This window comes from Anomaloglossus baeobatrachus, chromosome 1 (genome assembly GCF_048569485.1).
Source record: "Anomaloglossus baeobatrachus isolate aAnoBae1 chromosome 1, aAnoBae1.hap1, whole genome shotgun sequence".
In the NCBI taxonomy this organism is placed as follows: domain Eukaryota; kingdom Metazoa; phylum Chordata; class Amphibia; order Anura; family Aromobatidae; genus Anomaloglossus; species Anomaloglossus baeobatrachus.
The window spans coordinates 31,874,837-31,889,002 of NC_134353.1; the positions used below are offsets into that span (position 1 = coordinate 31,874,837).

Genomic DNA, 14,166 nt, shown 5'->3' on the forward strand with positions numbered 1-14,166 from the left:
ATGTATATAAACCACATACAGGATATACAAAATATAAGTCAATAGCAGTATTGCAAAGTAGTAGTAATTAACCGGCAAATACACCAGAAATCATGATGATGATAATGAAGTCAGCTAAAGAACAGCAATGAAACTATAAAATCACAGGTAATGATACAAAATAATGGAAAACAAAAACTAATGTCACAAGTGCACAGGTGTACTACAAGCTGACTGAAAAAATAAAATTAGCAGAAACCTGCAATATATACATAGTGAGTCAGCACATATATAAAACTATAAATAATAGCCCAAGTAACAACCATTATGGTCCTCTTTAGTAAGGGCCACAATCCATGAATGAATTAATTTGTAATAGAACAAATATGTTTATTACATAGGTGGACCACAAAAGTTTATTGGAGATAAACTTACCACAGAGCTGTAGAATGTAAAGCTATGCACAAGATTAGGCTGATCTCAGAATGCCCACATAAATCAGGGAATGGCGCCTGCCCGACAGCCGTTTGGCGTGTGCCTTCATCAGGGGTTGTGTTATCATGTTCATGAACGTATAAAAATATGCTGGTAACCAATCAGGGGATTGTGTGCGAAGATTAACGCATGAGCGTCCCTTGAAACAGGCCCGCCCATCTGCCGCCGCATCATGCACTGCGTCAACCTCCGGAGGTCATTTGTAGGATCTGCTCTACGGGCTCTGACTTTGAGTATAGAGCACTTGATTTAAAAGAGAGGATTCCTTGATGGAGGCTATAGCTGGCAGTTGATTAAGAAAACCTACAATAGGGACATTCTTCTCGTTATAATCTACTTTACTCTTCTAGGTCATCCAAGAATGTGGGTACAATCAGCTTCATTACGAATTATCACTCATAGTTTTGAGCAGCCAATTAAAGTTAGTAAGAACCAATTTTACATACTTCCCTAGTAAGATTTTAGGCCAAGCAAGGCTAATTAACAATAACTATAAAAGTGTCTGCGTAATTTTGAGCAGGCAATTAATTTTGGCAAGAACCACTTTTTAGATACTTCCCTAACAAGTTTTCAGACCATGCACTGCTAACTAGCAATGCCTATAAAAATGTTTGCATAATTTTGAGCACAAAATCAGAACTTAAAAGAAACACTTTTTATATAGTTCTCTAGAAAGTTTTCAGGCCACACATAACTAACTAGCAATACCTATAAATGTGTTTGCGGAATTTTGAGCAGACAACTGAATTTAGCAAAAATCACTTTTCACAAGCTTCCCTAAAAGTTTATAGATTATGCACGGCTAACTAGCAATATCTGAAAATGTGTTTCAGAATTTTGAGCAGGCAATTAAAATTGACAAGAATCACTTTTTACATACTTCACTAGCACATTTTAGGCCATCCATGGCTAACTATCAATAACTATAAATGTGTTTGCATTATATTAAACACAAAACTAAAACTAGAAAGAACTACTTTTTACATACTTCCTTTGCAAGTTTTTAGGCCACACATGGCTAACTAGAAATACTTATATATGTGTCTGGTTAATTTTCAGCAGGCAATTCAAATTGGCAACAACCACTTTTGTAATACTTCCTTAGCAAGTTTTTAGGTCACACTCGGCTAACTAGCAGTACCTATAAATGTGCTTGTGTAAGTTTCAGCAGGCAATTAAAATTGGTAAGAATCACTTTTTACATGCTTCTCTACCAAGTTTTTAGGCCACACACAACTAACTAGCAATAACTGTAAATGTGTTTGCGTAATTCTGAGCAGGCAAATAAAGTTAGCAAGGACCAATTTTTACATACTTCCCTAATAAGATATAGGCCACGCAAGGCTAACTAGCAATAACTATAAATGTGTCTGTATAATTTTGAGCAGGCAATTAATTTTGGCAAGAACCACTTTTTACATACTTCCCTAGCAAGTTTTTAGGCCACACATGGCTAACTAAAAATACCTATATACAGTGCTGGCCAAAAGTATTGGCACCCCTGCAATTCTGTCAGATAATACTCAGTTTCTTCCTGAAAATGATTGCAATCACAAATTCTTTGGTATTATTATCTTCAATTATTTTGCTTGCAATGAAAAAACACAAAAGAGAATGAAACAAAAATCAAATAATTTATTATTTCACACAGAACTCCAAAAATGGGCCAGACAAAAGTATTGGCACCCTTAGCCTAATACTTGGTTGCACAACCTTTAGCCAAAATAACTGCGAACAACCGCTTCCGGCAACCATCAATGAGTTTCTTACAATGCTCTGCAGGAATTTTAGACCATTCTTCTTTGGCAAACTGCTCCAGGTCCCTGAGATTTGAAGGGTGCCTTCTCCAAACTGCCATTTTGAGATCTCTCCACAGGTGTTCTATGGGGTTCAGGTCTGGGCTCATTGCTGGCCACTTTAGTAGTCTCCAGTGCTTTCTCTCAAACCATTTTCTAGTGCTTTTTGAAGTGTGTTTTGGGTCATTGTCCTGCTGGAAGACCCATGACCTCTGAGGGAGACCCAGCTTTCTCACACTGGGCCCTATATTATGCTGCAAAATTTGTTGGTAGTCTTCAGACTTCATAATGCCATGCACACGGTCAAGCAGTCCAGTGCCAGAAAAAAAGCAAAGCATCCCCAAAACATCAGGGAACCTCCGCCATGTTTGACTGTAGGGACCTTGTTCTTTTCTTTGAATGCCTCTTTTTTTCCCTGTAAACTATGTTGATGGCTTTTCCCAAAAAGCTTTACTTTTGTCTCATCTGACCAGAGAACATTCTTCCAAAACGCTTTAGGCTTTCTCAGGTAAGTTTTGGCAAACTCCAGCCTGGCTTTTTTATGTCTCGGGGTAAGAAGTGGGGTCTTCCTGGGTATCCTACCATACAGTCCCTTTTCATTCTGATGCTGACGGATAGTACGGGTTGACACTGTAGTACCCTCGGACTGCAGGGCAGCTTGAACTTGTTTGGATGTTAGTCGAGGTTCTTTATCCACCATCTGCACAATCTTGTGTTGAAATCTCTCATCAATTTTTCTTTTCCTTCCACATCTATGGAGGTTAGCCACAGTGCCATGGGCTTTAAACTTCTTGATGACACTGTGCACCGTAGTCACCGGAACTTTCAGGTCTTTGGAGATAGACTTGTAGCCTTGAGATTGCTCATGCTTCCTCGCAATTTGGATTCTCAAGTCCTCAGACAGTTCTTTGGTCTTCTTTCTTTTCTCCATGCTCAATGTGGTGCACACAAGGACACAGGACAGAGGTTGAGTCAACTTTAATCCATGTCAACTGGCTGTATGTGTGATTTAGTTATTACCAACACCTGTTAGGTGTCACAGGTAAGTTACAGGTGCTGTTAATTACACAAATTAGAGAAGCATCACATGATTTTTCAAACAGTGCCAATACTTTTGTCCACCCCCTTTTTTATGTTTGGTGTGGAATTATATCCAATTTGGCTTTTTAACATATTTTTTTTTATTTTTTTTCATTGAAGACAAATTAAATGAAGATAATAATACCAAAGAATTTGTGATTGCAATCATTTTCAGGAAGAAACTAAGTATTCTCTGACAGAATTGCAGAGGTGCCAATACATTTGATCAGCACTGTATGTCCGTCGAAGCACAAACTGTGCAAAACGGTCCACCGTCGTCCGGTGTTGCTAGCCTCTCCTCCCCTCCCCCTCCACGTGTACACTACCGTTCAAAAGTTTGGGGTCGCCCAGACAATTTTGTCTTTTCCATGAAAAATTATACTTTTATTTATCAAGTGAGCTGCATAATGAATAGAAAATATAGTCCAGACATTGACGAGGTTAGAAATAATGATTTTTACTTGAAATAATACTTTTCTCCTTCACACTTATCTTTTGGCACAAAATGCTCCTTTGCAGCAATTACAGCGTTGCAGACCTTTGGCATTCTAGCTGTTAATTTGATGAGGTAATCTGGAGATATTTCACCCTATGCTTCCAGAAGCCTCTCCCACATTGGATTGGCTTGATGGGCACTTTTTGCGTACCATACGGTCAAGCTGTTCCCACAACAGTCCAATAGGGTTGAGATCTGATGAATGGGCTGGCCAATCCATTAGAGATAGAATACCAGCTGCTGCTTCTTCCTTAAATAGTTCATGCATAATTTAGAGGTATGCTTTGGGTCATTGTTCTCTTATAGGATGAAATAGGCTCCAATCACACGCTGTCCACAGGATATGGCATGGCGTTGCAAAATAGAGTGATAGCCTTCCTTGCTAAAAATCCCTTTTACCTTGTAGAAATCTCCCACTTTACCATTATGAAAGCAACCCCAGACTATCACATTACCTCCACCATGCTTGACAGATGGCGTCAGGCACTCTTCCAGCATCTTTTCAGTTTTTCTGCATCTCACAAATGTTCTTCTGTGTGACCCAAACACCTCAAACTTCATTTTTTCTGTCCATAACACTTTTTTCCAATCTTCTTCTGTCCAATGTCTGTGTTCTTTTGGCCATATTAGTTTTTTCCATTTATTAGTCAGTCTCAGATATGGCTTTTTCCTTGGCCCTCCCTAAAGACCAGCATCCTGGAGTCGCCTCTTCACTGTAGACATTGACACTGGCGTTTTGCAGGTACTATTTAATGCAGCTTCCAGTTGATGACCTGTGAGGCGTCAGTGTCTCAAACTAGAGACTTTAATTTACTTGTCCTGTTGCTCAGTTGTGCAGCGCGGCCTCCCACTTCTCTTTCTACTCTGTTTAAAGCCTGTTTGTGCTCTTCTTTGAAGGAAGTAGCACACATCGTTGTAGAAAATCTTCAGTTTCTTGGCAATTTCTCGCATGGAATATCCTTAATTTCTACGAACAAGAATAGACTGTAGAATTTCCCATGAAAGTTCTCTTTTTCTGGCCATTTTGAGAGTTTAGTAGAACCAACAAATGTAATGCGCCAGATTCTCAACTACCTCAAAGGAAGGTCAGTTTTATAGCTTCTTTAATCAGCAAAACTGTTTTCATCTGTGCTAACATAATTGCACAAGGGTTTTCAAGGGATTTCTAAACATCCATTAGCCTTCTAACACTGACAGTAAACACAATGATGCATTAGAACACTAGAGTGGTGTTGGTTGGAAATGGGCCTCTATACACCTATGTAGAGTTTCCATTCAAAACCAGACATCTGCAGCTAGAATAGTCATTTATCACTTTAAGAATGTATAGAGTGTATTTCTGTTTAATTTAATGTTAGTTTCATTGAAAAAAAATGTGCTTTTCTTTAAAAAATGAGGAAAAATCTAAGTGACCCTAAACCTTTGAATGGTAGTGTACCTGTCCTACTTTGAAAAATAAAACTACCGCAACTGAAGCTTCGGTGAGTGCTGCTGTTCTTTTCTTCTTTTGGATATACCATATGGACTGTCCTTTTTTGGGATGTACACCCGTCTGCTTAGCAGTTTTAAATGATCTACGAGCAGCAAATTATCAGTGGGAGCAGCAGTGCCCGGTTACTTCTACACTTTTTTCATACCTATATATGTGTCTGCTTACTTTTCAGGAGGCAATTAAATTGGCAAGAACGACTTTTTACCTACCTCCATAGCTAATTTTAAGCCACACATGGCTAACTAGCAATACCTTTAAATGTGTTTGTATAATTTTGAGCAGGCAATTAAAATTGCCATGAACCAATTTTCACATGCTTCCATAGCAAGTTTTTAGGCCACGCTTAGCTAACTAGCAATACCTATAAATGTGTTTGCGTAATTTTGAGCAGGCAAATAAAATTGCCAAGAACAATTTTTTACATACTTCCCTGACAACGTTTTCTGCCATGCACTGCTAACTAGCAATACATGTAAATGTGTTTGCATTATTTTCAGCTGGGAATTAAAATTGGCAAGAACCACTTTTTGCTTACTTCCAGAGAAACTTTTTAGGCCACGAATGGCTAGCTAACATTACCTATAAATGTGCTTCCATAATTTTGAGAAGGCAATTAAAATTTGCAAGAACCTCTCTTTACATACTTCCCTAGCAACTTTTTAGGCCATGCATGGCTGAATAGCAATACCTAGAAATGTGTCTGTATAGTTTTCAGCAGGCAACTAAAATTGGAAAAAACCACTTTTTACACACTTCCCTAGCAATTTTTTAGGCCACGCACTGCTAACTAGCAATACCTATAAATATGTTTGTGTAGTTTTCACCAGGCAATTAAAATTGGGAAGCACGACTTTTACATACTTCCCTAGCAAGTTTTTAGGTCACGCACGACTCAATAGCAATACCTGTAAAATTGTTTCTGTAATTTTGAGCAGGCAATTAAAATTGGCAAAAAACACTTTTTAAATACTTCCTTAACAACTTTTTAGGCTACACACGGCTAACTAGCAATACCTATTAATGTGTTTGCATAATTTTGAGCAGGCAACAATAGCAATACCTATTTACATGCTTCACTGACAATTCTTTAGCAGGCACTATAAGTACCAATCCCTATTTCTATTATTAAATGTATCTAGCATTAATCCCCTAGCTAAGCTCAACTACATTGCACATCCCTATTCTAAACAATCACTCTTCTGTCCTAAGTCACGGACATGTGACTTAGGCAGCCAATCACAGAAGCCCTAATGTTTGAACCTTGAGGATATTTGCTGAGCCTTGATTGATTGCAGCAACATCCATAACTAAAGTTAAGAAAAAAATGGTGCCGCGCACCAAAAAGGTTCTCCTGGTCCAGAGTTCCTGCTTCCACCACTGATTTTACATGTCTCACAATCTCACATCAGAGAGCACCACAATCTTATCCAAAAGCAGAAAATGCTATTACAAAAGCATTTTTGGAATCATAGCCTGTGTTCAGGGGCTGAAAATGAACAAAAAATAAACATTTGTGACATCTGAATAAAGTACTCAGAGTAACCGAGCTGCATCAAACAAGCTAAGGCTTGTACCGTATTTGAAGTTGGAGATTCTTCATTCGGTTTGAGTCTAAATTAACACTGAAATTACCTATGAGAAATACTTAGATTTATTATGGTCCCATTAAGTATTATTGGAATTTAGGACCTTTGATGTTGTTTTGTTATCCAAATTCCCTTGAAACTGACCTGTTGGGAGACAACAATTTGATGAATATATATTTTTTTTTTTAGATTCCAGTAGGTTTGTGTTCTGCAGCTTGTCTTCCAGGAACTCGACAATCTCCAAAAGAACACTATCACACATGCTGCCATGATTGTATTCCTTGCTCAGAAGGACATATATCCAATATATCTGGTAACTATGTCCTATTTTGCTTAACAATTATATGATGGATTGTATTAGGGTGGTTCTGTATTTGCAGCTGACAACAAGCTGTGTAGTATAGTTTAGTCTGTGATAGATGCTCATAAGTTCAGTTGGACAAATGAAGTGTTTGTGCATTTACTTAGCAGATGATATTAAATGTAAAGCTAATGAGATTGTCCTCTACTACTACTTCACTTTCTTAAATACTATAGTTTACCTTATTAAATAAAAAATGCACTATTCTCAACTCCCATACCAATGCCATTGTAGGTGGCATCGGGTCTCCTGAGGCTCCCCTGCCATTGTTATGCTCCATGACCTCTGTAGACAATTGGCAGCTGACATGGAGCTTCATTCTCACGTCCTTTGGATAAATATAAAAATTCCAGTGAAGGTGAAAGCACTGCAACCGATTAGTAGCTGCTAGGGATGGGCAAATCCGAACTGTAGAGTTCGGGGTCCGTACCGAACACATGGTGTTCATGCACACGATCCCAATCATGAGCTTTCCTGGGAAGTTCGTATTATAGTTCGGGTCCAAGGGCTGTAAAAACGCACATTGTTAAAAAACATTATGATCACACTTACAGGTCCCACGACATGTCCTGCAGAATCTGTCTCCCGGCCGCTTCCGTGTCCGTCAAATCATTGCTGTGTACTCCGTGTAACCACAATGACTAAATGACCTTCTGAGACTTCATCGCCATGTGATCAGTCAGGTGTGCATGTTATATTACCTCATTGGCTACTGAACGGTCACGTCACTATGACGTCATGAAAGGTCCTGGTACACCATGATGCAAGCGTCATCGCATCACGGCGCACAATCTCTCGAAAGCAGCAGGCCAGCTGTGTTTATTTCCATGCATCTGATTCGCTCCTGTCCTGAAAGTGGGGTGATGCAATGTGAGACACAAGTGCAATCATACACCCACTGTCAGCCTGCTACATCGCTCTGTACAGAGTGATGGAGCAGAGTTGACATTGCTCTTTGCTTCTCACTCTGTATAGACACTGTTTGTGCACAGTGATGAAGCAGAGTTGACATTGCTGTCCCTGTGGATTACGTAGGACAAAAAAGTTTTTTATAATGAAGATGGAGTCTTACATTTTTTTTTTGTTTTTTTTCTAATAAAGATTTTTTTTTCTCTGTGTTGTGTTGTTTTTACTGTTTCCCAGAAATAAAAAAAAATAATGGGGTTCCCTGTATTTTCATCACCAGCCAAGATGGGGTTGGCAGCCCGTAGCCGTCCACTTTATCTGCGCTGAAAATCAAAAACACTGCAGAGGGCTATGTCCTTTCTTTAACTCATTTACTTATTTTTACAGTACTGTGCTGTCAAGCAATCACAGACCCGACACAGAGAGAAAACTTCGCAGTGGTCCCTTCTTAATTTTTGCCAGAGCTGTATATATATATATATATATATATATATATATATATATATATATATATATATATATATATATACACAGTATATTATATAAATATATATATATATATATATATATATATATATATATATATATCTATATCTCTAGTACACAATATTTGGTTGTAAAAAAATAAATAATTTAATAAAATGACATAGCACTCAGTGGTATTTTTGATTGTCAGCGCACATAAAGAGGATGGCTACAGGCTGCCACCCCCATCTGCCTGGCTTTGCCTTGGCTGGCGATCAAAATACAGGGAAGCTCCTTTTTTTTTAGTTATTTAAAACAAAATGTAAAAAAAAATGCATGGGCTCCCGTTGCATTTTGTATAGCTAGCTAAGGGCAATCCAAGCAGCTTCTGGCTGCTAACCCACACTGCTTGGTGTTACCTTCACTGGCAATGCAAAATCCAGGGAAGCCCTATTTTAAATGTTTTTGCCAAAACACAAACAAAAAAAATAACGTGGGCTTCGCCATATTTTTGTATGCTAGCCAGGCACAGCAGGCAGGTATGGGCTGTCCCCAAACCCCAGATGCCTATTTGTACCCGGCTGGGAACCAAGAATAGTGAAGCCTTTTTTTTATTTATTTCATGAATTTCATGAAATAATTAAAAAAAAAACAATGTGGGCGTCACCCAATTTTTGTGTCCAGATACAACTAGGCAGCTGGGGATTGGAATCTGCAGCGCAGGGTGGCCCAATCTTTTTGGGCCCCCCTGTAATACTTATATATGTTCTGAGGATTTCGATAGCGTAGGGCAATGACAATCAGAGACGAGTTCCTGGTACAAGATGTTTTATAATATGTAACCACGGTAGATACACAACGGAAAACACAGCAGTACAAATACACAAAATACCTTTCCGAAACGGAGCGAAGGGAATTCCCGGGGCCACGCACCGGACTCCCCCAGGGAGACCACCAGAGCGAACCCCTATACAGGGACTGTCCGGCAATCACCCCGGAAGGCCTAAATGCGCCGCAGCCGGGACACAAGGGGCAAGCGGTAAAAGTCCAGGAGTGTCCGTACGGAATGATTGTCCAGAGTGGTTACGAACCAGAGAGAACCGGGCAGAGTGCTGACCGAAGATGGCAGACGGAATCCGGGCACAGCTTAGAGAAACCGGGTAAGGTCCAGAGTCGGTCGGTCGGTAGTCTTTAGGAGGATCCAAAGGCAATCAGGATTAGCAGCAGCAAAGCAGGAGCACACAGCAAGCAGTATACTCAGGCACTGGACTAGGCTTAGAGGCGGCCTTTTAAGCAGCTGGACAGGAAGTAGGGCAACAGAACAGTAAACTCCATGTTAACCGAGGGCAAGCTCATTCAAAAGAGAACTGGAAAACCTGGAAACCTGACATTACTCCCCCCCCCAGAGATGGCCTCAGGACGGATCAGGGCCTGGCTTGTCCGGGAAACGTCGATGAAACTGGGCAATCTTCCGGGGTGCCCGAATGTTACCCACCGGTTCCCAGGAATCGTCCTCGGGGGCGTACCCCTGCCAACGTACCAGATACTGGAGCCGACGACGATGGAGCCGGGAGTCAATAATGTCCTCAACCACGAACTGCTCCTCGCCGTCGACCATCACAGGCGGAGGAGGGGGCACAACACGACCATGAAACGTATTAGGGGAAACGGGTTTGAGGAGAGACACATGAAAGACTGGGTGTACCTTTAGATGGTGCGGTAACCGTAGCCGACAGGCCACAGGGCTCACGATCCCGGTGATCTTGAACGGACCGATGAATTTTTGACCCAGCTTCCGCGAAGGAACATCCAATCTCAGGTTTTTGGTGGATAACCATACAGAGTCCCCTACCTTGTACATGGGTGCCGGTTTCCGGTGAGTGTCTGCCGACCTCTTGTAACGCACCTGGGCCATAGCCACAGTGTCCTTTAGAACCTCCAGATTTTGTCATAGTTCTGTCAATCTGTCCTCCACCGCTGGCACCGAAACCGCAACCGGTGACCTAGGCAAAACAGTCGGATGGTAACCCAGGTTAGCAAAAAAGGGCGTTACCTTAGTGGAGCTGCTCTGAGTGTTGTTATATGAGAACTCCGCCAACGGAAGCATCTTCAACCAATCGTCTTGGAGATGGCTGACATAACATCGAAGGTATTGTTCCAGGGTTTGATTCGTCCGTTCGGTTTGCCCATTTGTCTGAGGATGGTATGCAGAAGACAAACAGACATCAATCTGGAGTGCCGTACAAAACCCCTTCCAGAATCTAGACGTGAACTGCACGCCCCGGTCAGAGATGATCTCGTCTGGTACCCCATGCAATCGGAATACGTTCTGGATAACCAAATCCACTGTCTCTGCGGCTGAGGGAAGACCGGTACACGGAATGAAGTGAGCAGCTTTAGTCAATCGATCCACCACCACTAAAATGGTATTGTGCCCGCCTGAGACTGGCAACTCAACAATAAAATCCATGGAGATAGACCCCCAAGGGCGAGATGGCACGGGTAACGGTTGGAGGAGTCCCGTAGGAGCCACACGAGGGACCTTGCACCGGGCACAAACCACACATGAGTGGACATAGTCCTTCACATCCTTTAAACAGGTAGGCCACCAGAAAAAACGGCTCAGAAAGTCCTGCGTCTTCTGTACCCCCCTATGACCAGCCAACACGGAGTCATGGACCAACTTGAGAACCCGAAGTCTTACGGCATCCGGGACATAAATGCGTCGCTCTCTCAACCACACACCATTCCGAAGAACAAGTGTTACATCATTCGGGGGGGCAGCAAGAAATACGTCACCATCATAGGCCAGCTTGATGTCCTTCCACAAGTCCTGGTCCTGGATTACTCCAACGAAATTGGCATCCGATAACACGGTCTGAGACGGGGTTCCAGGTACGGAGTCCACGGCGTGGATTCGGGACAAGGCATCGGCTTTCCCATTACGTGAACCTGGACGGTATGTAACGATAAAATTGAATTGGTTAAGAAATAGGCTCCAACGGGCTTGCCGTGGAGACAGGCACCTGGCAGACTTAAGAAATTCCAGATTACGATGATCTGTGAGTACTATCACTTGCTGCGCGGCTCCCTGTAAGTGGTGTCTCCATTCCTTGAAAGCGGAAATAATCGCCAATAATTCCTTGTCCGCAATGTCATAGTTCCTTTCTGCAGGGGACAACCGGCGGGAAAAGAAGGCACACGGATGCAAGAGACTCTTGTCCCCGGTCCTTTGAGAAAGAATGGTCCCTAATGCATAGTCGGAAGCGTCGACCTCCACGATAAAGGGAAGTGCGGGATTCGGATGTACTAATATTGGCGCTGAGGTAAAACATACCTTGAGACGATGGAATGCTTCCTGGGCCTGGGCGGACCATACAAACTTCTGTCCTTTTTTGGTCAACAGAGTGATGGGACGAACAATCTCTGAAAAGTTACGGATAAAGCGTCGGTAAAAGTTGGCAAAACCGACAAAGCGTTGTACCTCTTTGATGTTTCCCGGTTCCGGCCAGTCTAGAATGGCTTGTATCTAGCTAGATTCCATGTTCAGTCCCTGAGGAGAGATGACATAACCTAAGAGTTGTATTTGTGAGCAGTGGAACTCGCATTTCTCCAGTTTAATGTATAGGCGGTTTTCCCTCAGACGGGTAAGTACGGTCTTGACGTGCTCCTGGTGGTCCTGTAGAGAATCAGAAAAGATTAGGATATCGTCCAGATAGATCACCATGAATTGGTCCATGATATCCCTAAAAATATCGTTAACTAGATGTTGAAATGCCGCGGGAGCGTTACAAAGTCCAAAAGGCATCACTAGGTACTCAAAATGTCCGTACCGACATCGGAACGCGGTCTTCCACTCGTCTCCGGGACGTATACGAAGCAGATTATATGCCCCACGGAGGTCTAATTTGGTGAATATTTTTGCCTGTTGGACCCTCTCCAATAGCTCAGGAATCAACGGTAACGGATACCGGTTCCGGATGGTTATCTTATTCAGTTCCCGGTAGTCAATACAGGGTCTTAGAGTCCCCTCCTTCTTTTTCACGAAAAAGATGGGTGCCCCTGCGGGTGAGGTAGACGGACGAATAAATCCCTTGGCTAGGCTTTCATCAATATACTCTTTTAGTGCTTCTAGCTCAGGTGCCGCCAACGGGTAGACATGACCAAACGGAATCTCCGCCCCTGGGAGTAAGTCTATGGGGCAATCATACGGTCTATGCGGGGGAAGCTGATCGGCTTTTCTTTTGTCGCATATATCAGCAAAGTCACGGTAAACCGGGGGTAAAACAGGTACCTGTACAGTGCCCTCCGTATTTGGTGTTACTGGAACCGGAACGGCTGGACAAATGGTCGGACCACTCTGCGGTGGGAAGGATATTTCCTTAGTCTCCCAATCGATGACCGGATTTGTAGACCGTAGCCACGGAATACCTAAAATAATCGGAAAATGAGGGGAAGAAATTATCATGAAAACAAGGGTCCCCTGCTGAGCTGGCTTCATCACGCATTCGAGCGGTACTGTTTCCCGATCCACTGGTCCAGAGATTAACGGAGATCCGTCTACCGTCTCCATGGTAACCGGTGCGGATCTTTGCTGAGTCCGGATACCGTGTTTCCTGGCAAAGGAAGAGTCCATGAAATTTCCCCCTGCCCCGGAGTCTATCATTGCAGAGGTAGGAATTAGCTGTCCCTCCCAACGGATCTGAATGGGGAGTAAGCAATGGGTATATTTCCCCTCTGAGTCCTTCGGTGAGGTAGACATTACAGTCAAGGGAAATACCGCATCCAAGTGTCCACTTGCCTCAGATATCGGACTCTGCATCCGTGTTGTCACACTCTGCCATGGCTGCCAATACCTTATTTGGGCGATTTGGACGTTTCGGGCAGTCGATCAAGAAATGGTCCGATTGACCGCAATAGAAACACAAACGCTCACGGAGCCGGTGTTCACGACGTTCGTTGGTCTCTCGTTTTTGCAAAGAGTCCACTTGCATAGGTACGTCCTCGGCCTCCCGTGGCGTCCTGAGAGCGGGTTCTCTGGAAGGAAACGCAATATTGTTTACACGGTTTACAGCTGCCCATTTTTCCTGTCTACGTTCCGTCAAACGAGTATCAATGCGCACACAGTGCTGGAGAAACAGTTCAAAATCCCCTGGAGATTCGGAACGAGCTAACTCGTCCTTGATGGTACTGGACAAACCTTTTCTGAAAACGGATAATAATGCATTGTTTCCCCAGTCGGTGTCTACCACTAACCTCTTGAACTCAGTGGCGTATTCAACGACAGAACGCTTTCCCTGACGTAAGGAAAGGAGAGCCGATTCAGCGGTAGCACGGCGATTCGGATCATCAAACATTTGCGCCATTGCGGTCAGAAAGTCATCCAGGTGGTTCAAACGGATGTCCCGATTCTCTATCATGGGATTAGCCCAAGCCAGTGCTCGTGAGGTTAATAACATGATGATACATAACACCTTTGACCGATCAGAACGGTAATAATCAGAATGTAC

The 14,166-nt window shown here is 42.6% G+C and overlaps 1 protein-coding gene across 1 annotated transcript in view; it reads left to right on the forward strand.

Moving 5' to 3' along the window:
- Nucleotides 1–14,166, forward strand: part of LOC142312307 (vomeronasal type-2 receptor 26-like) — a 108,121-nt gene that overhangs the window by 72,803 nt on the left and 21,152 nt on the right. The window contains exon 10 of the mRNA XM_075351578.1: nucleotides 825–927. Within this exon, the coding sequence (XP_075207693.1) occupies nucleotides 825–927 (103 nt within the window). The remainder of the gene's footprint in view (nucleotides 1–824; nucleotides 928–14,166) is intronic.